Genomic DNA, 24,866 nt, shown 5'->3' with positions numbered 1-24,866 from the left:
TCAAGACAAATACAGAATGTGAGGTCCCGTTCCAGCCAATGGAAACCGGACACAGCAGTAAGGTAGACGCGTCAGGTTATAAATGACCCTGTGTCCTTTGTTCAGTGTACTCTTGTTGCAAAACTGCTAGCGAGTGTTCCCTTTCTGCAAAAAGTAAAAATGGCCTTACTAAATAAATTAAATTTATGTTCAAGTGCTATTTCTTTATGGCACCGGAGAACAAGCATTTCAAACACAACCTTGCAAACCACCTCCATGAACATTAATTTAAATAAAGTGATTGCCAGGATTGTCCACATGCTTTTGCTATCTCTACACAGTGAAATTATACTGGGTCGTAGCAAAAGAGAATTTGATTTTCCAATCAGTTTTAAATTAAAATAAAACATAATTGAGGCTAACAGGCTAATTATTTGCAGAGATATGGTAAGAAATAAAGGGAGACAAGTTACTCAATAGTTACTAGAAATTAGTATCATAAGACAAATGATAATGAAGGTAAGCCATTCAATTTATAGGGATTTTACATGCTTAGGAAAATTCCTTTCCCAGTCAACAAATGACAAAACATAAACTTGCAAGCTATGTGTTAAGTTGGTGCAAAAGTAATTGTGGTTTGCTATTAAAAGTAATTAATAAATAAGAATATTAATAAATGGGCATATTGTAAAAAGAAATAAGAAAGTGCCAGGATTTGAAAAGCCAAGTGCAACTATGCAAGCCAATTTTTAAAGTAATGCAATTTATACCAGAATTCCTTGTTTTTCCATTAAAATAAATACTGAGAGGACTTTTGTTTAATTGTACAGCAGATGCGGGTGCAATGCAAATTCAAGACAAGTTTCTGGGTTGGTTTATGTGGACTGGGGTTAGCTGCTTGGTGATCAATATGGCTTTGTATTCATAGAATCCCATAGAGTTTCTGGGTGAAGACCTTGACCTTGTTCCTCTGTCAGATTTAAATAATAAGAATGATGCTGGCCAGGTACGGTGGCTCACTCCTGTGATCCCAGCACTTTGGGAGGCCCAGGTGGGTGGATCACTGAAATCAGGAGTTCGAGACCCGCCTGGGCAACATGGTGAAACCCCGTCTCTACTAAAAATACAAAAATTAGCCGGGCGTGGTGGCACGTGCCTGTAATCCTAGCTCCTTGGGATGTTGGGAGGCTGAGGCAGGAGAATCACTTGAATTCGGGAGGTGGAGGTTGCAGTGAGCCGAGATTGTGCCATTGCACTCCAGCCTGGGCGACAGAGTGAGATTCCATCTCAAACAAACAAACAAAACAATGACATTAAAAAATTATGTCCTCTTGCCAGGTCAGGAATTACGAGGTTTCTAGGCCTTTCTTTACCTCCTTTGGATTCCTGGCAGGAACTCAAGACAGAGAGAGCAGGTAAACAGATTCCAATTTCTAGCAGCAGGGCATTAGAAAACTTGTGGTCCCTTTGTGAGCACTTGCGCCCTTAGAAAAGTATGGCTTGAAACAGGGTTTCTCTTATCTTTTACAAGCCTTTTTCCTCAAGCATTTGAATTCTGGTAGAGTGTTCAAAATAGTGTTAAAAAATTATTCTGACAGTATGCAAGTGATGGGCCTGACAAAAAAATTATGGGACACTTCTTAAAATGGTAAGGAAGACTTTGTTCATGACTACTGCAATAGGTGTCACAACTATTGCAATACAGCCTGGCATGGTGGCTCACATCTGTAATCCCAGCACTTTGGGAGGCAGAGGCAGGAAGACTGCTTGAGCCCAGAAGTTCAAGAGCAGCCTGGGCAACACAGGGAGACCTACTACTCTCCACAAAAAATAAAAATAAATTAGCCGGGAGTGATGATGCACGCCTGGAGTCCTGGGTACTCTGGAGGCTGAGGTGGGCCGATCTCTTGGGCCCAGGAGTTTGAGGCTGCAGTGAGCCATGATAGCGCCACTGCACTCCAGCCTGGTGACAGAGCAATACCCTTTCTCGAAAAACAAAGACTATGGCAATAGGGGTGAGTGATGGGTCTCAACTCTGAATACAGCAGGGAATTTATAGTAAATGATCAGATTGAATGAATCAATGGGTGGAAGATTACCAAGAGTAGACATGAAGGGTAGGGGTATTCTTGCTAAAGTCAATTTAACAGGATTTTTGCTGGTGGCAGAGTGATCAGATATCAAGAGTGGGGTTGAGGAATTTGATCGGATATTGAGGGTGATTCGATATTAAGGGTGGGGGAGTTCTTACTAAACTGACTTAACTGCATTCTTACCACAAATGGACTAGGCAGGTCAAAGACGATCCAAGGAGGAGACCCAGTCAAAAACAGCTCAGAGGAGCCTCCTGACTAAAGTTTGGTCAAGGAGAGAGTCTTTGTCAATACCCAGCTGGTTTTCCCTTTGTACCACCATGTGGCGCCCTTCACCCCATTCCTTCAGCCCTTAAGGCTCTTTTAAAACAAAATAATCAAATTCAAGTTACGGAAATTCTAGGAGGGGCGGTCCCTCCCCCTTCCTAGTTGCGAAAGGCAACGGACTACAAGTCCCCTACGCTCTCGCGGGGCTATGATCCGCCCGGCCCTCCCCACATTCCGGAGTTTCGCGCCTGCGCAGAAGGCAGAAGGTCCTGCGCTGAGAGAAGGGGGCGGAGACAGGACTACGCGCCTGGAGTAGGAGGAGGAGGAAAAAAGAGACCATAGACTTCCATCCTGGCCTAGAGCGGCTCTTAAAGTGCCAGGGAGAGGAGGGCGGGTGGGGACCACTCCAGAATTGGCCGCTGGCGGTATCATGGCGACCCGGAACCCCCCTCCCCAAGGTGAGCGGCCAGGGCCTGAAGTGGTATCTGGGACGCGGCTCACAGCTCTCGACCTTGCTCCTATGGCACCTCTTCCTTCCCCTGCCCTAGGATTCTTCGAGCTCTATTTTTTTTTTAAGGCAGCCCCTTCGCGCACCCCCTCCGAGCTAGACTTTTTCCTCCTCTCTGCGGAACTCAAGCGGAGAGCCACCCCCACCCCCAGCACAGCCCTGCCTGCCTCCTGCCTTACCTTCACCTCCGGCCCTTCATCTCCATCTTCAAATGTATTATTATTTTCTTTTTTTAAACGTCTAGACTCAAGTGATTTCGCTGAGCTCCAGACTAGTTCTCTCAGGAGGACCCCTCCCCATCCCCATTCCTCCCACTGATGAAAATGGACCCTGCTCTGACCTTGACCCTACTAAGGTTTGGAGGTGGGGGTGATCCCTCACTACTGTGTCATTCTGAGTTGGCCCTGGCTTCGTGACCCCAGGCTGGTCCCTGGGCCTTTGGGAAAGCAGATGGGGGTCATTGTTGCAGGGTCCTTTACTCTTGAGGCCCTGGTCTCAAGAATTGAGTTAAATAAAGTCAGTAGTTTCTATGTGGGCATTTTTAGCTGTAGGCCAGAACTAATGAGTTGTAACAGATTTTTAAAAAGATGTATAGGACATTTCTGACTTTTCATTGACTCTACATTTATTTTTTGCATTTTGCTATTTTGAAGACTATGAAAGTGATGACGACTCTTATGAAGTGTTGGATTTAACTGAGTATGCAAGAAGACACCAGTGGTGGAATCGAGTGTTTGGCCACAGTTCGGGACCTATGGTAGAAAAATACTCAGTAGCTACCCAGATTGTAATGGGTGGCGTTACTGGCTGGTGAGAACAACGTCTTTTTCATTAAATTTCATTTGGGGGCCTGACACTGCTGTCCTTTCATACATGGGCAAGAATCACCGTGCACATGCAGTGGGTCTACACTGTTAATTCCAGAAGAGGCTTTTCTCTGAGTTAAAATTGATGTAATCTACATTCCCAGGCTCCCTGTTGGGTTTTGACGATCCCCTCCCCCATGCCCACCACTGTTCCTCTCCTCCCTCCTCATCCTTCTTTTGATTCTTTATATAATTTCCCCATTCTCATGTTCAGCAAATGTCGTGGATCTGATTCAGTGATAGTAGAAAGGAAGAAATATATGAGTTAATTATATGTAAATTTTTACATTTCATTCAGTGCTAACTGCTGAAAAAACCTAAGAAACTCCCACGGTAGAACTGGCCTCTGGTATTGTCAGCCCTGTACAGAGCAGTGTAAAATGCTCAGTGTGAATTATTGGTGATGATACAGATGATTCTGTTTTTTGTGGGCTCGTTCAGATTATGATAACTCTTGGAAAAAGAGCTGTAGAACGTTAATTCTGTGTTTAAAGGTCTGATTGCTTACTTGATAATATTGTGGAGTCCATTAAGAAGTAGTTAATAACCATCAGCCTGACCAGTTAACATTTCAGACCACGTGATAACACAATGGCTACTGTGGATCTAATTCTGTTCTTATAATAAAAAGACTAGCCAGATAACAAGGGGCAGAAACAAATTTGACTGTTTTGAAAATGTTCGTGACTGTAGAGAAATTTTGGAGTTAGTGAGGGTACTTAACTTGTGCATAAGCATTTTTTCTTAGATTCTTATTTAAATTCATCTTACATAGATTTAATTGAAATATTTACATGTTTCTACTTGATAAGTATAACGATGAGTTTTTTGATTTGTGTTTTACATGCACCTTGGAATAATGACACACTCCTCTATGCCTTTTTGCAAATGCCATTTTATGATAGAAATACTCATTGTGAAGATTCTGTGGTGCAGAGGTGCGGCATTTATTCATGATATGTACTTACTAATGCTGCTGCAGGAAAAAAGCCTGCAATTAGAAGAGAGATGCCTGTCAGGGCCTGGTCATTCAGATGATTCTCCACAGGCTGATAGTTCCTCTAGCCCTGTAATTCAGGGTATGGCTCTCTGCTTAAATAAGCTCACAATTTGGTTCCATGGGTGATTGGTTAATGTCATTCAGGGCCTAAAGCCCAGTCTTAAAACAGACTCAAAAATAATTGAGAATAGAATTATCAAGTCATTTCATTGTTTCTCCTTGGAGACCAGACTCCTTGTAGATGAAGCCCCATCATTGGCAGAAGTTTTGCTCGGAAAGCCTAGAGACAGAGCAGCAGGAGATAGGTTCATTTTAGTGACTGATGCCATCAAGCAGTGGATACACATGCTTGTGGAGCACAGTCCAAGGGACATTGTGGCTGCTGCCTGCCTTTTCTGTTCCCTTTTCTGAGCCTTTTTGCTGACATACATATGTATATATATGTGTATATATATATGTATACACACATACACACACACATTTGGATTATAGCCAGGTGTTGGTCCAGGAGCTGTATAATAGAACTCTAATAATTATACAGGCGATTTGTTGCAATGACTATATTCAGTGTAGTAAATTTTTGCAATTTTCTTAGGATGTAAAACTGATGTGATGTTATGGTGTATATTAAGGAGGAACAGTTAATAGGCACTAACCTAACAAGTTTGCAATTTAGACCAATTCAAGACATGTATAGGAAGCTGAGGAGATTTTATTTAGCTGTAGGTAGCTGTAGGCTTTTGATCATGACAAAAAATTAAAACTATTAGGATGGGTCATTGCTAGGAGAGATGGGAGGTGTTGAGACCAGTTAGAGGGCCCTTAAAGTGTTCTGGAAGCAAGGTAATGATGACCTTGAGAATGGAAAGGAGAAGACAGTCAAATAACGTGTTAGAGATAAAGTATATAGAACCGTGGAGGCCAGGCGCGGTGGCTCATGCCTATAATCCCAGCACTTTGGGAGGCCAAGGTGGGTGGATCACTTGAGGTCAGGAGTTCAAGACCAGCCTGGCCAACATGGTGAAACGCCGTCTCTACTAAAAATACAAAAATTAGCCTGGTGTGGTGACACGCATCTGTAATCTCAGCTATTTGGGAGGCTGAGGCAGGAGAATTGCTTGAACCCGGGAGGCGGAGGTTGCAGTGGGCTGAGATGGCACCAGTGCACTCCAACCTGGGTGACCGAGCGAGCTCCGTCTAAAAAATAAATAAATAAATTAAATTAAATAACAACAGAAATTTATTCTCTCACAGTTCTGGAGGCTAGAAGTCTGAAATCAGGATGTCAACAGGGTTTGTTCCTTCTTGGAGGCTCAGAGGGAGAAATCTGTTTTATGTTTCTCTGCTAGCTTCTGGTGGTTGCCAGCAATCCTTGTCATTCCTTGGCTTGTAGACGTATTACTCCAGTCTCTGCCTCTGTTGTCCTCACATGTCATCTTCCCTCTGTGTGCGTCCTCATCGGATTAAAGGCCCACCCTATCCAGTATGATCTCATCTGAACTTATTACATCTGCAGTGACTCTGTTTTCAAATAAGGTCACATTTAGAGGTTTTGGGAAGGATGTGAATTTTGGGGGGGACACCATTCAACCCAGTGCAGAAGGCTAGAGTTAGAAATATAGGATTCATTTGCACAGTGTGGATCTGGAATGCTGAAGGGAATGTGAGCTCACTAAAGGAGCGAATTAATCACAAAAGAAGTATGAGCTGACACAGGGTAGAAGAGACACAAAAAACGTTTAATATAAAAATAGGTAGATATAGATAAGGAGGCCTTTAGAAATGTGGGCTGAAGTATAGTTATTGAGTGGAACAACAGCTGGACCTGAAAGGGTAGGAAAGCTTTAGATTTACTAGAGCTAGGCAGAAACCCCTAGAAGCAGGGAGATTAATAGCTTGAGCAAAGGTGATGACCTATTTGGAGGTTAATGGGGTTGGAGCCGAAGGTGGGGGTCAATCAGGTATATGGACCATCTTGACTGTATTAAGCAAAACATCACTTTTATTACGGGAGGTTTCAGCTTATACAAATGTAGGAGGAGTATAATGAACCCCTGAGTACTTGTCGTTATTTTAGTAGCTGCTCTTTTTTTTCTATAAATTCCCCTCCTCTTCTCTCCGTCCCTTATTTTGAAGCAAATTTCAGACATTTTAGATTGTGCGTTTTTGACTAGCCTATATAAGTAAGGGGTTTCTGAGAAGGTTTCTGAGTAGGTAAGGGATGTGATCAAAAGAAATGCGAAGACGTAAGATTTTATTAGGAAAGCAATGAAAAGTAGAAGAGGGAGAGGGTTTAGTACATAATTGATTGTTTCCATCTTTTGTTATTTGATTAAAGGTGTGCAGGATTTCTGTTCCAGAAAGTTGGAAAACTTGCAGCAACTGCAGTAGGTGGTGGCTTTCTTCTTCTTCAGGTATGTCAGAGCTTTAAGCACTTGCCTTTGCTTTCATAGAAGGTGGAATTTTTCTTTTAGGCATCAGTTTATGGAAGAGCTACAATGAGTTTTGGAAGCTGACTTTTGTCTTGAAAGATGATAACAATTTAAATACTTCTGAGTTATTAAGCGTAGTTTGATCCCAGCTATTAAAAAGACAGCCATTGCTGGGCGTGTTGGCTCACGCCTGTAATCCCAGCACTTTGGGAGGCAGAGACAGGCAGATCCCTTGAGGTCAGATGTTCAAGACCAGCCTGGCCAACATGGTGAAATCCCGTCTCTACTGAAAATACAAAAATTAGCTGGCATGGTGGTGCATGCCTGTAATCCCAGCTACTTGGGAGGCTGAGGCAGGAGAATCGCTTGAACCCAGGAAGCGGAGGTTGCAGTGAGCCGAGATTGTGCCATTGCACTCCCGCCTGGGCAACAAGAGCGAAACTCTGTCTCCAAACAAAACAAAACAAAACCAAAACAAAACAAAAATCCGTAATCTTATATCTGAGGCAGATAGATTTGAAGTTTTAGTTTTGTTCATATTCTTGTAAGTATAAGATCTAAAAATGCTTTGCCATTAGAGGATGTTTATCAGGGCATTTTCTGGCATTCATGTCTGTTCGGCATATATTTTTTCAAAAATATCATTCCTTGAAGATCAAATATAGTAAATCCAAATTGAAAATCTCTACGAATGAATGTGAGCAGCACTTTTAAAGATACAGAGAACTGTCAGTTGTACTAGATTTTAAAAATGATTGATGTTCATAGCCACCAAAATCTGAATTCAGCACCTAAGCCATCGATCATGTAATAACTGGTGTAGTTGTAGTACAAGGGGACTGGATTTGTATGTATGAAGCACAGATTTTGAGTTGTTCACTAAACAGCCTTTTAAAAATATGTATGTTTTCTTGGTGACGTTATTAGGAATAATTGCTTTTTACTTGTGGTAAGAGGTAAAAAAACATGATTAATACCTAAATTTAGTTCTTTGGATGAATATGCCAGCATTAGTACAGATGATAATTTTACTTAAGCTGATTTTGACTTGGTTTTATATGGAATCAAGAGCATATTTTATTCCATAGCTATTTTGAAGACTCAGTTGTCATTTCTGTTAGTGTAAAAGGGTACTGGACTGAAGCAGAGTTTCCTAAAATGTTCACAGAATGGAGAGAAGTGTATATTTTAATCCACTCTGCATGTCAGTTTTTCAGAAGTCCATTTCAGTTCACTCAATATGCACCATTCAAATCCACATTTTGTCATTGCCACCTCCCACTTTTCCGCATTTAGTCCACATAGTCTTTGAAGTTTTTAAGGCAGAACAACATAGGACCTATCTGCATCAAACCAGTTTTTCCCACAAATATGACTAACCTTGAAAACTCAGTTGAAGGAAAGTGAAAGGGGAAATAAAGTAACAAATGGCTTTTAGGCTAATTGCCTAATATTCTTTAGGCCCACTTTCATATTTTTGTGACCTTTCTTATATTTAAAGGTAAATATTAGTTTATTTAGAACTTAAAGCTTTTCTGGTAACAATATTAAGTGTTTTCCAATAGATATTTATTACACTGCCATCTTAAAGTACACAATCTCTTCGTTTTAATTTTTTGGAGTTATACATGCTTATAATTCAAAGGGCCAAGTACTTGTGCAAGGCTTGTTACAGATTAGAGTAATCCTCCACCTCTCTCACTACCCCCATTTTTCCATCCCTTGAGACATCCAGTTTGAACTCTTAACTGATTCTTGAGGTAGTAATCTCTTTTTTCCTAAACAAGTTAATTGGACATTTCTTGATCTTTCAGTTTTAGGTGTGAACTATTGGCTTCCCATTATGGAATAGGAAAATTTAGCTGTCATTTATTGACCTGTTTTGTTTTCCCTACACTTCTCCCCCAAATCTCACATACCTGAATGCTTTCTTCCCTCTCCCTCAATCGTCTGAGTGTAGTTACTTCCCTTTTTTCATAATTGTGTTAGATCATTCATTATATGGAGTTCACTGAGATTGATTACTTGGAGTTCACTGAACTTCTTGAACCTGTGAATTTATGTCTTTAATCCTGTTTGGGAAGGTTTTGGCCATTATTTCTACTAGGAAGTTTGGGATTTTTTTTTTTTTTTTTTTTTTTTTTTGAGACAGAGTCTCACTCTGTCGCCGAGGCTAGAGTGCAGTGGCGCAATCTTGGCTCACTGCAACCTCCGCCTCCCGGGTTCAAGTGATTTTCCTGTCTCGGCCTCCCAAGTAGCTGGGATTATAGATTACGGGTGCCTGCCACCGCACCCGGCTAATTTTTGTATTTTTAGTAGAGATGGGGTTTCACCATCTTGGCCAGGCTGGTCTAGAACTCTTGACCTATTGATCCACCCGCCTAGGCCTCCCAAAGTGCTGGGATTACAGGATTACAGGCGTGAGCCACCGCGGGTGGCCGGGATTATTTCTTTTCTTCTTCTTCTTTTTTTTTTTTTAAGACAAGAGTTTTGCTCTTGTTGCCCAGGCTGGAGTGCAATGGCGCGATCTCGGCTCACTGCAACCTCCGCCTCCTGGGTTCAAGCGATTCTCTTGCCTCAGCCTCCCAAGTAGCTGGGATTACAGGCACCTGCCACCATGCCCGGCTAATTTTTGTATTTTTAGTAGAGATGGGGGTTTCACCATGTTGGCCAGGCTGGTCTCGAACTCCTGACCTCAGGCGATCCGCCCACCTCGACCTCTCAAAGTGCTGGGATTACAGGCGTGAGCCACCGCGCCCGGCCAGGATTCTTTCTTTTTTTTTTTTTTTTTTGAGACGGAGTCTTGCTCTGTCACCCAGGCTGGAGTGCAGTGGCGCGATCTCAGCTCACTGCAAGCTCCGCCTCCCGGGGGTCACGTCACTCTCCTGCCTCAGCCTCCCAAGTAGCTGGGACAACAGGCGCCCACCACCACGCCCGGCTAACTTTTTTGTATTTTTTTTGGAGAGACAGGGTTTTGCTGTGTTAGCCAGGATGATCTCGATCTCCTGACCTCGTGATCTGCCCGCCTCGGCCCCCCAAAGTGCTGGGATTACAGGTGTGAGCCACCACACCTGGCCCAGGATTATTTCTTTAGACAACTACTAGTTGTGTAACTCACCTTTCATTGTCATATGTATCAAATAGTTCATCAGTTTAACCGTCTGGGCAAACTTGGTCCCAGAGTCATCTGTCCTGTTTGCTTTCTAGGCCTGGTATACGGCTCTCACCCTGGGATCTCTCTTCAATACCTTCTGGATATTCCCTTTTTGTTTGGGGTTGTTTCCTGTATGTTATGTCTTTTGTTTGTTTGTTTGTTTGTTTTTTGAGACAGTCTTGCTCTGTTGCCCAGGCTAGAGTGCAGTGGTACAATCTCACTCACTACAGACTCTGCCTCCTGGGCTCAAGGGATCCTCCTGCCTCAGCCTCCCAAGTAGCTGGGTCTACAGGCGTGTGCCACCATGCCCGCTAGTTTTTGTATTTTTGTATAATAGGGAGGTCTTGCTATGTTGCCCAGGCTGGTCTCGAACTCCTGGGCTCAAGCATTCCACCCGCCTTGGCCTCCCAAAGTGTTGGGATTACAGGTGTAAGCCACTGCACCTGGCCTATCCTATGTCTTGATGTATTCTCTTGTTTTGGTGGACACATCCTCCAATAGCTTTCGTAGGAAGTGAGAATGGGAGCTATAGTTTTTGAGACTTTGCATGTCTGAAAATTTCTTCATTTATCCTCACATTTGTTTGATAATTTATTAATAGCTGGGTTTAGATATTGCTCCATTGTCTTCTGACTTCCAGTGTTGCTGTTAAAAGTTTAAATTCTGATTTCTGAACCTTTACATGTGTGGGTTTTTTTTTTTCCTTTCAGTAAATGCTTATAGGATTTTTTTTGTCCTCAGTATTCTGATTTTTCCCAGTGATGTGCCTTACTGTGGGCCTATTTTCATCCACTGTGCTGGAAACTCAAGGGGCCCTTTCAGTTTGGGGAAATTTTCTTTATATTTATTTAGTTAATGGATATCCTGCTCTTTAATTTTCCCATCTTTTTTTCTGTAGTTCCAGTTATATGGATCTCCTGGACCAGTTGTCTAATTTTTCTTTATTTATTTTACAGTTTTAGACTTATTTTTAACTTTTTTTAAATAGAGATGAGGTCTTGCTATGTTGCCCAGGCTGGTCTCAAGCAATCCTCCTGCCTTGGCCTCCCAAAATGTTGGGATTACAGGCGTGAGCCACTATCTGCTTGGCCTAATAATTTTTTTTTCTTTCTTTCTTAGATTTGGTAGAACACTAATAATCTTTTCAATTTTCCACTTCCATCTTTTTGGTCTATTTTCTGGGAGATTTCTTCAACTTCAACAAGTTTTTTGTTGTTGTTTTTGTTTTTTGTTTTTTTTTTGAGACAGAGTCTCACTCTGTTCGCCCGGGCTGGAGTGCGGTGGTGCGATCTTGGCTCACTGCAGCCTTGACCTCCCGGGCTCAGGTGATTTCTTCACCCCAGTCTCCCAAGTAGCTGGGACTACAGGCATGCGCCACCATGCCTGGCTAATTTTTTGTATTTTTAGTAGAGATGGAGTTTTGCTATGTTGCCCAGGCTGGTCTTGAACTCCTGAGCTCAAGTGATCCACCCACCTCGGCCTCCCAAAGTGCTGGGATTACAGATGTGAGCCACCATGCCCTGCCGTTGTTCTTTTAATGTGACTTTAGCATTCTGTTTCTTGCTTTTCCTTCATGGATGCAGTGAGCAGTATCTTTTTTTAAATTTTTTAATGGCTAATACTTGGATACTATTTTTTTTTTTTTTTGAGACGGAGTCTCGCTCTGTCATCCAGGCTGGAGTGCAGTGGCGCGATCTCGGCTCACTGCAAGCTCCGCCTCCCGGGTTCGCGCCATTCTCCTGCCTCAGCCTCCCGAGTAGCTGGGACTACAGGCGCCCGCCACCACACCCGGCTAATTTTTGTATTTTTAGTAGAGACAGGGTTTCATCATGTTAGCCAGGATGGTCTCGATCTCCTGACCTCATGATCCGCCTGCCTCGGCCTCCCAAAGTGCTAGGAGTGCAGGCGTGAGCCACCGCGCCCGGCCTTGGATACTGTTTTTTTAAGAGATTGGTGGGATGTATTTATTATGTGTGACTTGTCCTCCCCCAACCCATTGTTTCAACCAATGCAATGGTTAGAAGACAGTCCCTTCAATAAGACTTTTAGAAACACATCACATTACTGGAGCACTAACATTCTTGGAAACCATTTTAATTGCATGTCTGTAGACCAGGAAGGTTTGTTGAGAGATGGTATAGTTGAATGTCTTCTCTAATTCGAAGATAGAAGGTTCTTAGAAAGTGGCAGAGACTGAAAGTTTTCCTTAAATCACCAGATGCTAGTTGGAAGTGACTGCCTTAATAGACTGCAGGTTCAGAGTGTTGATCCAAATAGTCTGTCCTACAAGCAATTCTTAGCATCTACACAGAATGTTCATCTAGCAGTTTATTTTTTCAGCTTTACAAACAACTCTGCAATGACTAGCCATTTATATACATCTTTGCACACTTGTCTAAGACAAAGCAAAAATATACATATTTAGGCCAGGCATGGTGGCTCACGCCTGTAATCCCAGCACTTTGGGAGGCCGAGGCGGGCGGATCGCCTGAGGTCAGGAGTTCGAGACAAGCCTGGCCAACAAGGTGAAACCCCATCTCTACTAAAAGTACAAAATTAGCCGGGCATGGTGGTGCATGCCTGTAATCCCAGCTACTCGGGAGGCTGAGGCAGGAGCATCATTTGAACCTGGGAGGCAGAGGTTGCAGTGAGCCGAGATTATGCCATTGCACACCAGCCTGGGTGACAAAAGCGAAACTCCATCTCAAAAAAAAAATATATATATACACACACACACACACACACACATATATATTTAAGCCTCTTGATTGTCAAGTAGCCTTCCAGAAAGTATTCCTACTATCCCCATATGAGAGGATCCACCAACTTTTCTCCCTTTTCATACTGTACTCTTGGGGTTTCTTTTTTTTTTTTTCTGAGACAGAGTTTCACTCTGTTGCCCAGGCTGGAGTGCAAGTGGTGTGATCTTGGCTTATGGCAGCCTCAGTCTCCCAGGTTCAAGTGATTCTCGTGCCTTAGCCTCCCGAGTAGCTGCAATTACAGGTGCACACCACTGTCTGGCTAATTTTTGTATTTTCCGTAGAGATGGGGTTTCACCATGTTGGCCAGGCTGGTCTTGAACTCTTGGCCTCAAGTGATCTGCCTTCCTCAGCCTCCCGAAGTGCTGGGATTACAGGCATGAGCCACCGTGCTGGGCCTCATACTGTACTCTTTGGAAGGGAGTCACTGTGTATAGCCCACATTTCAGGAGTGTAATTATGCTCCACTTTTCTGAAGGCAGAGTAGCTACATAAATTATTTAGAAATAGTCTATTGGAAGGTTTGTCTCTTCTTTTATTTATTCAGTCATTTATTTATATCAATATGGACTCATGGATATTTATTTTATACTTTGGTTTATAATCTAATGCTCTTTTATTGCTCAAATTTTACCAGCTTTGGCCGTTAAGAGCTCTTTCAGTTGTGCATTATCTTTTTTAATCTCTCTGAGGACATAAATGATCAAGCTTCTGTGTGTGTGTGTGTGTGTGTGTGTGTGTGTTTTAAGCTTCTTCCTACCAAGTCCCTGTTTGTCTAAGGTGTTTTGTTTCCCCTCCCCAACCTTTTTCCTGCTTGTTTATTTTGGTTTCTAGTTTTCAAGTTAAAGGCCTTCCTCCATGTCTGATGATCCTTGGTTGTCTGCTCATATTTAAAAATTGAGCACCAGAAGTTGATGGAAAGCTCTAAACAATATGGACGTGTGGATGGGGCTTTCCCTTCTCTGGGAAATCTGACCAGTCCAAGAAAAATGATCTAAAGATAAGGAGTTAGGGGTGGGCAGAATTTCCCGCAGTGAAACAGCCCAGTTAGATCAGCGTATGGTGAAGTTCACAAGCAAAAAGCCCCATCTATCTGTTTAGAGCTTTTTGGCCGACATGAATCTTTATCTGAAAGCCTGGTGTGTGTGTGTGTGTGTGTGTGTTTTCTGGAAACAGTCTCACTCTCTGGCCCAGGCTGGAGTGCAGTGGCATGACCATGGGTCACTGCAGCCTTGAACTCCTGAGGCTCAAGCGATCCTGCCACTTCAGCCTCTCAAGTAGCTGGGACTACAGGTGCATGCCACCATGTCTGGCTAATTTTTATATTTTTTGTAGAGACAGAATTTTGCCATATAGCCCAGGCTGGTCTCAAACTCCTGGGCTCAAGCAGTCTGCCTGCTTCACCCTCCCAAAGTGTTGGGATTATAGGCGTGAGCAACCGAGCCTGGCCTCTGGCATTATTATTTATTTATTTATTTATTTTTGAGACAGTCTCCCTCTTTCACCCAGGCTGGAATACAGTGGCGGGATCTCAGCTCACTGCAGCCTCCGCCTCCTGGGTTCAAGAACCGCCTCCTGATTCTTGTAACTCAGCCTCCTGAGTAGCTGTGATTACAGGTGTGAGCCACCACGCCCAGCTAGTTTTTTGTGTTTTTAGTTTCACCATGTTGGCATGGCTGATCTCGAACTCCTGGCCTCAAGTGATCTGCCCACCTTGGCCTCCCAAAGTGCTAGGAGTACAGGGGTGAGCCACCACGCCCAGCCCCTCTGTCATTATTATTATTATTTTGAGATAATGTCTCGCTCTGTTGCCCAGGCTGGAGTGCAGTGGCGTGATATTGGCTCACTGCAGTCTCTGCCTCCTGGGTTCCAGTGATTCTTTTGCCTCAGCCTTCCAAGTAGCTGGGATTATGGGCATGCGCTACTATGCCCAGCTAATTTTTGTATTTTTAGTAGAGATGGGGTTTCCCCATGTTGGCCAGGCTGGTCTTGAACTCCTGGCATTAGGTAATCCGCCTGCCTCGGCTTCCCAAAGTGCTAACATTACAGGCGTGAGCCACGGAGCCCGGCCTGGAATTATTTTATTTTATTTTATTTTTTTAACTTGGAAGCTTTTATTCTAATGAAAGTACTTTACATAATCCCGTTAAATATTTTAGTGTTATAGGAAGTCAAATGTTAAAAAAGCAGTCATCACTGCCCCATTCCCTCCCCAGTCTGTTGGCTTGCATTTCCTTGTAGTTGCAGATGAATTTTGTGTGGACAAGACTGAATTGTGTCCTGTATATATTGGTTGGTTAAGTTGGTTGTACCTGAACCCCACTTGGGGCAGATTGCTTGTACTTGGTCATCTCTGTACTGGAGCAGGGTGCTCAGTTTAGACTGGTATTCTTCGGTTTGATCAGAAGTGTACTTCTCAGCTGGGTGCCATGGCTCACTGTAATCCCAGCACTTTGGGAGACCAAGGCAGGAGGATGGCTTGATGCCAAGAGTCCAAGACCAGCCTGGGCAACATAGTGAGACTTCATCTCTCTCTCTCTCTCTCTCTCTTTTTTGAGGCATTAATAGCTTTAGCATCTCAAGGTTTTTCATTTTGCCTGCAAGGAACAGATTCTCAAGAGAATTTGTTCAGTGATGGTAGATCACTCCAGCATCAAAGATCGTTCTCTCGTTAGTAGACATGCTAGGTTGGGTCCTTTGGGATAATCTAGCCCATCCATTTTGTTGCTGGGAGTCATTATTTGAGCCAGGTTGGTTAATACAGCTTTTGAGATTTAGTCTTTATTCATTGTCATTTATTTACTATGTTATCATTTATTTACTATGTCTCATTCATTTGGCATTAGTTGGGACTCTAGGGATATAGAGATTCACAGCCCATATGGTCAGTGCTGAGCTAGAAGGGTGTGTTTAGTGCTGAGACAGCAGAGGGAAGACGGTCTGTCTGCTTGGAGGTGTTAGGGAAGTCTTCTTCGAAAGGGGCGTTAGTATCTTTAGCATCTCAAGGTTTTTCATTTTCCTTGCAACTGTTTGACATTTTCCCCCAAAACGTAGAGGATTCTTTAAACTATACAAAATCTTTATCTCAGATAACACTGGGTTTACTAATTATCAGTGACAAATGGCTATGTAAAAATATTTTGTGTATAGAATGCTGTTTGTGAGAATTTGTTTAATCTGTCTCATTAAAATGGTTTCCTTTATTCATTTGCTGGGGATTGAGGGGTGGATAAGGGGTCTCACCCAGGGAATATAGTTAAGGTTTGTTTTTTGTTTTTTTAATTTCACTACCAGTTTAACTCATGGCATGAAGATTAGCTTTTTAAAAAAAACTTTGTAACTTAAAATGTTAAGTCTTGAAAATGACAGTTGGATTGGGAGTTGCTGATGAGTGGTGGCATAGATAATATTTTTGTTCTGCTGGGCGCTCACGCCTGTAATCCCAGCACTTTGGGAGGCCGAGGCGGGTGGATCACGAGGTCAGGAGATCGAGATCATCCTGGCTAACACGGTGAAACCTCTTCTCTACTAAAAAACAAAAAATCAGCCGGGCGTGGTGGCGAGTGCCTGTAGTCCCAGCTACTCGGGAGGCTGAGACAGGAGAATGGCGTAAACCCGGGAGGCGGAGCTTGCGGTGAGCGGAGATCACGCCACTGCACTCCAGCCTGGGCGACAGAGCGAGACTCCGTCTCAAAAAACAAAAACAAAAAAAATTTTGTTCTAACCAAAAAATAAAGCCATATACATACATAAAATATTTGTACTTCTCACAAGCTTTGGATTAAGAAGAAATGTTAAGATTCAGCAAAAAGTAAAATTCTGCAAAAGCTTCAAAGTAATCAACTATTTTGATTACTTAGTGCAAGCCAATAAGAAGTCTTTTCAATTTATATGTAGAATTTTCCTAAGGTTCATCATCACCTCCATGCCTGTGACTCAAATTGCTGTATCGAGTACTAGCAGAAAATGCCTTCACTTGCCATTTGATCACCACTGTTTTGCTGAGGCTGGAGTTTGAAGTGATAGTGGATGAATAAATATAAGAAATGCAGATAAACAAATTCTTCTGTGGAGTCATTCACAGACAAAATAGAACCTATGATTTCTAGTCAGCCTGTTTATGCAAAATCAGATATTTTTATTATTTAAAGTATTTTTCTGTGTGGCTAAAAGTCAGTGTGTTCATTCAGGGTGCAAATGGCAAAAAAAAAGTGATGCATTAAAAAATTACAAAGAAAGCATAAGCTTTACAGAAGTGATTTATAATGGTATATATGGCTATTTTATTATTTGGAGGCACTGAGTTACTGGACTGGCTTGCACACACACTGTTGTTCCTGTTCAGATATTGCAGTCTCTCAGTAGTAACATATGATAATTTTTCTTATGATAGGCATTTAGCTATAGTTTTATTAAAAGGATTTATGGCATGAAACTTGTGTAGAGCACAGTTTGTTTTATATTCTACTTTCAAAAGCAATTACCAGAAAGTATTCTTAATTTAAGTAAAGAGAGCTATTTAAATACTTACCAGGCTACTTAAATTTCTTTAGTGATCTAATAACTGATTGGCTTATGATCCCTTATAATTAAAGATCTATTTAATTAAAAGGTATTTTTAAATTAGCTATATAATCTAGATAATCTCTGTATCTTTTTAACTAATTCCCTATTCCAAAAGGTGTGACAGAATGATAGTATAGTTAAAAGACAGTTTTTGGAATCATTTTCCCATCATGTACTAAACACTGTTCATCACATCTAAATAATTAGTTACTTAGGTATGCTTAATGTCTTTTTTCCCTAACAGACCTGAAGCTCTCTGAGGATAGGGGCTTATGTCTGCCTTATTCAGTACCTAGCATAGGGTAGGCACTAGTGTCTGTTAAATGAATAAACTAGTGGAGAAAAAGCAATTTCTTAGCTATAAGTTTTATAGGTTACTAGAACTCTTAAGTGTTTATATATTCTTGGCTATTATAGTCAGCAACCTAGTTGGTTTAGTATTGATAATTTTTATTATATTTTTTGCAGATTGCTAGTCATAGTGGCTATGTGCAGATTGACTGGAAGAGAGTTGAAAAAGATGTAAATAAAGCAAAAAGACAGATTAAGAAACGAGCGAACAAAGCAGCACCTGAAATCAACAATTTAATTGAAGAAGTAAGATGATATATAATTTTGACTTTTTTTTTTTTCCTTTTTTTGGTTAATGGGTGTCCCTTAGCAGAAACTGTGACTGGGGAGGATTACTGTCTTTTTTAAAAATGGTGTTTTTGGTTAGATATCTAGAGTGTTAAGTAAAATTTGAGATCACACCACTACTTAAATCAGTCATTATTTTTTTTTTTTTGGTGGTTAACATAGATTCCCCTGCCTATCTCTAGCTCGCTTTGATCTTGTAAAAACTAAGAACATTCTTTTCAACATATTTCCTCTGCCTTTATAAATGAATATGTACAGGTGTAGTAAAACTTAAAAGTACACATTTTTTTTCTTGATGATAGTTTGAAAATATATATGTTTTATTAATATGATTAATATATTTTATTAATGTTTTCAGATGTAATTTGACCCTTTACTTTTGTACTCTGTTTAAAATGGAATTGAATACTTCCTTGCCTTCGTTTTTGTTTTATCCTTTTACCTCCCTCAACTTTTTAGTTTGAAAAAATTCAAACCAGTTAAAAAGTTGAAAGACAAATATAGTGAATATCTCAATACCCTTCATCTATTCACCAAATTGTTCATGATTTGCCATGTTTACTTTATCTGTGTGTGGGTGACACACACAGATAATTTTTTTTCCAAAGTATTTAAGATGTCATAACTTTTCGTCCCTAAATACTTCAGTATGTATCTTCTAAGAGTACAGATATTCTCTTATACAACTACGAATACACCACCCCCCCCACCTTTTTTATTTTTTTACTGTGTGGGACCTGCCACTTCAGAAACTTTTTTTTTTTTTTTTCTTTTTTGAGACAGGTTCTCGCCCTGCAGCCCAGGCTGGAGTGCAGTGGCGCAATCTTGGCTCACTGTAACCTCCGCCTCTTGGGTTCAAGCGATTCTCCTGCCCCAGCCTCCCAAGTAGCTGGAATTACAGGCACGCGCCACCACGCCCAGCTAATTTTTTGTATCTTTAGTAGAGACAGGGTTTCACCATGTTGGCCAGGCTGGTCTCGAACTCCTGACCTCATGATCCTCCCGCCTCACTCTCCCAAAGTGCTGGGATTAGGGACGTGAGTCACCGGGCCCGGCCAACTTTTTTTTTTTTTTTTTTTGAGACGAGTCTCATTCTGTCTCACTGTGTTGCTTAGGCTGGAATGCAGTGGCATCATCAGGGCTCACTATAGCCTTGACTCCCCTGGCTCAAATGATCCTCCCACCTCAGCCTCCCAAGTAGCTGGGACTACAGGTGTGCATGACCACGCCCAGCTAATTTTTAAAGTTTTAGTAGAGACAAGGTCTCGCTATGTTGCACAGGTCTCGAACTCATGGGCTCAAGCAGTCCTCCTGCCTCGGCCTCCCAAAGTGCTAGGATCACAGGCGTGAGCTCCCATGCCTGGCCAAATGCCATTATTAATAAAAAAAAAAAAAAGTAACATGAGATAATAGTATTTCCTTTCTTTGTTTATTTTTTTTAGACAGGGTCTTGCTCTGTCACCCAGGCTGGAGTGCAATGGTGTGATCACAGCTCACTGCAGCCTCGAGCACCTGGGCTCAAGTGATTCTCCTACCTCAGCCTCTCAAGTAGCTGGGACTACAGGTGCATGCCCAGCTAATTTTTATATTTTTGTAGAGATGAGGTTTTGCCATGTTGCCAGGCTGGTCTCAAACTCCTGGGCTCAAGCAGCCTGCCTGCCTCAGCCTCCTAATGTGCTGAGCATTACAGGTTTGAGCCACCACACCCAGCCAGTATTTTCTAATATGCAGTTCATATTAATATTTTTCTACAAAATATCTTTTATGGCCTTTTTTTTTTCCCAATTAAGAATTATATGCCAGGTACAGTAGTTCACTCCTGTAATCCCAGCACTTTGGGAGGCTGAGGTGCTCCCTTTGGTGCTCTCTTGAGCCTAGGAGTTTGAGATCAGCCTGGGTAACAGAGAGAGACCTTGTCTCTACAGAAAATACAAAAATTAGAACGTGGTGGCATGCACCTGTAGTCTCAGCTACTTGGGAGGCTGAGGTGGGAGGATTGCTTGAGGCTGTGAGACATGATTGTGCCACTGCACTCCAGCCTGGCTGACAGAATGAGACCCTGTTCCCACCCGCCCCCCCGAAAAAAAATTATATATTGTTTTTGGTTATCATGTCTATGAAGTCTCATTTAGTCTTAAATAGTCCTTTCATCTGTTAATTTTATTCCCCCATCTTTCATGGCACTGACATTTTTGACACCTCTAGGCAGAATATCTCACAGTCTGGCTTTGTCTGATGGCTTCATCATGATTTTATTCTGGTTAAACATTTTACCAAAGTAATTTGTTTTGGTTTTGATCCTGTACATTTTTTTTCTGTTGGCTAAATGGACTATTAATAAATACGATTGTGCCTGCTGTGACAATTTATTAAATAATCTGTGTTAATAACTTGATGATGGGCCATTCATCTCTACCTTACAGGTAGATTTCTTTCTACTTGTGAGATTATTGCTGCCCATATACTTATTATCTCAATAGCCAAGGAGCTTACTGGGCATGACTGTGTTCTCTAGTCTCCTTCAATTAGTCAGGGACATTTCTGGGATCTTGCATGCTATTTGATACCTGCAGTAGTAGGTGCACAGGAATTTTTGCTGAATATTTATTGAATTGAGGGAAATAGCTGAAACTGCTACTTGGCTCTGGATTCAGTAAGAATTTTTTTTTGTGCATCTTTTTATTGTGGTAAAATAGTTATACAAAAATTTTACCAGTTTAACCATTTTTAAGCGTACAGTTCAATGGCATTAAGCATATTCACATTTTTCTGCAATCATTACCACTATCTATTTCCAGAACTTTTTCATCATCCCAAACTCTGTGCCCATTAAACACTAATTTTCAGTTTCCCTCTCTCCCCAGCTCTTAATGATCTGTATTCTGCTTTCTGACTACTCATATGAGCAGAATCATGTAATATTTGTTCTTTTTTGTCTACCTTATTTCACTTTGCATAATGTTTTCAAGGTTCATCCCTGTTGTAGCATAATTAAGAGTATTTTTGTTTAAACTTTCTTTCAGGCAACAGAATTTATCAAGCAGAACATTGTGATATCCAGTGGATTTGTGGGAGGCTTTTTGCTCGGACTTGCATCTTAAGGACATGAATATTCTCCCATAATGGATTCAACTATGAGAAGAGAAGTGGCAGCAATAAGGCAGTCTCTCAGCAGTCATACTGCCAGAGTCTCTAGGGCAAGGAGAAACAACTAGCTGGACAATACTCAATTCACAACTTAGCATTTTGCCATCTGAAGCTTGGCAAACTAGTATCTGCTGTAAAACAACCTATATGGTATGTGAACCATAGTATTCCTGAGCAAAACGTGGCTTTCATTGCTTTGTAAAAATTTGCATCTGTTTAGAAACTAGCCTATAAAATATCACCATTGGATATAGATATGGAGAGAAAAGAAATAATGTTGGGTTTATTGCTTAGCGAAATACTCTCTTTTTATTTAAATAAAATGTTCTTCATTGTGTTTTCTGGTATGTGTCCATAATTTAAAATTCGTGTTATAGTTTCAGTATTAAGGTTGACTTTTTTTTTTTTTAAGATATGTTTGCAATAAGTTAAAAAACTGTAATACCCTTTTGTGGAAAGCTTTAGAAATGATATAATTATTAAAGATATTAAACAGACTCTGCTGATGTAATATGATACCAATTTTTATGTTGTTTTTTTCCTGGAGTTATTACTTTGTTATAAGTGTAATAATTGTACATTTCTTTTTTCTGAGACTGAGTCTTGCTCTGTCACCCAGGCTTGGAGTGCAGTGGCATGATCTTGGCTCACTGCATCCTCCGCCTCCCAGGTTCAAGTGATTCTTGTGCCTCAGCCTCCCGAGTAGCTGGGAGTACAGGCACGTACCACCACACTTGGCTAATTTTTGTATTTTTAGTAGAGACGAGGTTTCGCCATGTTGGCCAGGCTGGTCTCGAACCCTTGGCCTCAGGTGATCCGCCCGCCTTGGCCACCCAAAGTGCTAGGATTACAGGCATGAACCACCATGCCCAGCCATGACTGTACATTTCAAAAAAGGCTCTTCTAAGGAAATACTACAACATGTCTAAAGCTCTTTTTTCTTTTTTGATGTCTATAGTTTTAAAAATATCTTCTTATATGTAAGCTTCTAATTTTTTGTTTGTTTGTTTATCCTGGCAGTCTGGGCAGAATTAATTATTTTGGGGTTACATATAGTTAGATCACTGATTCGTTTAATTAACCTTGAATGCATCTGCTTTTCATTTCTAAAAATCATTATTTTGGTCCCTTCATTACCAAGAGGCCAAAGTCACTTTAAAATACTTAGTAGCATAGTATGAATTTACTGTCTGAAGAACAGTGATTTTTTAAAAAATATAATTGTGAAATTGTAGCTTAAAGAGAATTGTCTCCTCGATGTAATCTAGTGTTAGATGTCAATACCAAGATTTCAGGCTTTTGATAGCATTATGTTGGTTAAACACTAGGCCAGTTCACTTATTTCTCAGGGCTGGTATCATACTTCCTCAGAGGCTCCTTTGCCCAAAAAAGCTTTCTGTGTTGTTAGTTTTGCCCATAGAGTTCTAGGTTGGAATTGGGAAAAGCAGCAGAACAACATGTATTAGAGTCTTCATATTAGAAAGTCTTTGCAGACATTCAGACCATCTCCTTTTTATAAGAAGTCCCTATAGTATATTTTGTGTATTGTAAACATATGACATTTCATGCTTTCAAGTTTGGTTACAGGCTGCATGCTTTCATTATCGTGAGACTCCTTAACATTTAATGTGGCCTCTATCTTTGGTTTCTTCCTTACTCTCGTTAGTGCCTCAGATACAATGCTAAATAAAACTCGGACTTTCTTAATAGGAAGTGATTTTGCTTATAAATACTTGTTTTTTCTTTTCTTTTTTTTTTTTTTTTTTTTTTTTTTTTGAGTCAGAGTCTCGCTCTGTCGCCCAGGCTGGAGTGCAGTGGTGCCATCTCGGCTCACTGCAAGCTCTGCCTCCCGGGTTCACGCCATTCCCCTGCCCCAGCCTCCCGAGTAGCTGGGACTACAGGCTCCCGCCACCATGCCCAGCTAATTTTTTTTTTTTTTATATATATATTTTTAGTAGAGATGGGGTTTCATCGTGTTGGCCAGGATGGTCTCGATCTCCTGACCTCGTGATCTGCCCACCTCGGCCTCCCGAAGTGCTGGGATTACAGGCGTGAGCCACTGCACCCGGCCAAAATACTTGTTTTTTCTTTGTGCTCTTATTTGTTTCTGCTTTGCCAAGCTTTTCGTTGCTGTGGAATTAAAAGTGACGGATATTCATGAGTGTGATCAGGTCAAATTAGGTAAAGCCTTGGCCGCACTTCTGTGTGCCACACCTGCACGATGCTCTTATCTGATACAGTGAGGCAGGCTGCTGTGGAGAGCTCTAGTTGCTGGATCATTTTGTTCATTTCTGAAAATATAGTGTCCTGTGCATGATGTACTAAGAATGTGGGGGGCACAAAAATGTCCGCCCTTGAGCTTTCAATTGAATAGACATAAATATTCCTATATTAAAAGTTGTAATATAGGAGAACTTGGTATATGACTTAGTGGCAAATGAGTAGTAGGGATAACCAATTTGAGAGCTTGAACATATGAATGAAAACTGAAAAATTTAGCACTTCATTTTTACCTATACATTTCTAAGTATCTGTCATGATATTTGAAAATATTTGTGTGCAAGTATAGAATATTACCAGTACTCTCCATACTGTCCCATCTCTGTTAGCGCTTCTTGTTCTGTCTCGTATCTATGCTGTTTTCTCCCACAAGGTTGGAGTCTACTTGGAACAGTTTTATGTGTTAATCAATTTCTCACTTGTAAAGCATGTGGCATAGTGCTTTGCTCACAGTAGGTATTCAGTTAGTATTGTGATGTGTGATCAAGTATGTGAAAAGCATATTACTGTGTTAGATTTATTGTCAGCCTGTAGGAAACTGTTCCTTCTCTGTAGCAGTCCAGTGAATCAGAGGCTCCATCAGAAATGACTTTGTGGGTCCTGGTTGCAATGAAAAGCTTATATAGCCTGCCTTTGACAAAATGGAGATGTTTATATTTGAAGGCATAAAGGCTGTTTGCAAGATTTGTTAAAACTTGAGTATATGGAGGCCGGGCGTGGTGGCTCATGCCTGTAAACCCAGCACTTTGGTAGTCTGAGGTGGCGGATCACCTGGGGTCAGGAATTCGAAACCAGCCTGGCCAACATGGCAAAAACCCGTCTCTACTAAAGATACCAAAATTAGCTGGGAGTGGTGGTGGGTGCTTGTAATGCCAGCTACTCGAGAGGCTGAGGCACAAGAATTGCTTGAACCCGGGAGGTGGAGGTTGCAGTGAGCCGAGATCGCGCCACTGCACTCCAGCCTGGGCGACAGAGCAAGACTCTGTCTCAAAAAAAGAAAAAAACCAAACAAACAAAAACAAACAAACTTGTGTATATGGAGTATATCTATTTTGAGGCTGAGGCTTTGAAAGATATGTAGGAACATTTTGACTGATTTTTAATTTTATTATAATCTTCCCCATACCCCCTTACAAAAAAAAATACATGATTTTTAATTTGTTTTCTCATTTCAAA

The 24,866-nt window shown here is 41.4% G+C and overlaps 1 protein-coding gene across 1 annotated transcript; it reads left to right on the top strand.

Moving 5' to 3' along the window:
• The first annotated feature begins 2,592 nt into the window (after positions 1-2,592).
• Positions 2,593-21,747, top strand: FUNDC1 (FUN14 domain containing 1). The gene is made up of 5 exons (XM_002831559.3): positions 2,593-2,797; positions 3,501-3,657; positions 7,052-7,127; positions 18,093-18,221; positions 21,287-21,747. Exons 1-5 carry the CDS (start codon positions 2,770-2,772, stop codon positions 21,362-21,364), a joined length of 468 nt encoding a protein of 155 aa, XP_002831605.1. The 5' UTR covers positions 2,593-2,769; the 3' UTR covers positions 21,365-21,747.
• The last annotated feature ends 3,119 nt before the right edge of the window (positions 21,748-24,866 follow it).

The sequence above is a fragment of the Pongo abelii genome, chromosome X, assembly GCF_028885655.2.
Source record: "Pongo abelii isolate AG06213 chromosome X, NHGRI_mPonAbe1-v2.0_pri, whole genome shotgun sequence".
Lineage (NCBI taxonomy): Eukaryota > Metazoa > Chordata > Mammalia > Primates > Hominidae > Pongo > Pongo abelii.
This window is presented reverse-complemented; position numbering and strand designations above follow the sequence as displayed.

What these genes read in the sequence shown, in the direction of transcription:
- FUNDC1 (XM_002831559.3), top strand. Translation starts at nt 2,770, where the DNA reads ATGGCGACCCGGAACCCCCCTCCCCAAG. An exon ending in ATGGGTGGCGTTACTGGCTG is followed by an intron (nt 3,658 to 7,051) that starts GTGAGAACAACG and finishes ATTTGATTAAAG; the next exon opens with GTGTGCAGGATTTCTGTTCC. An exon ending in GTGGCTTTCTTCTTCTTCAG is followed by an intron (nt 7,128 to 18,092) that starts GTATGTCAGAGC and finishes TATTTTTTGCAG; the next exon opens with ATTGCTAGTCATAGTGGCTA.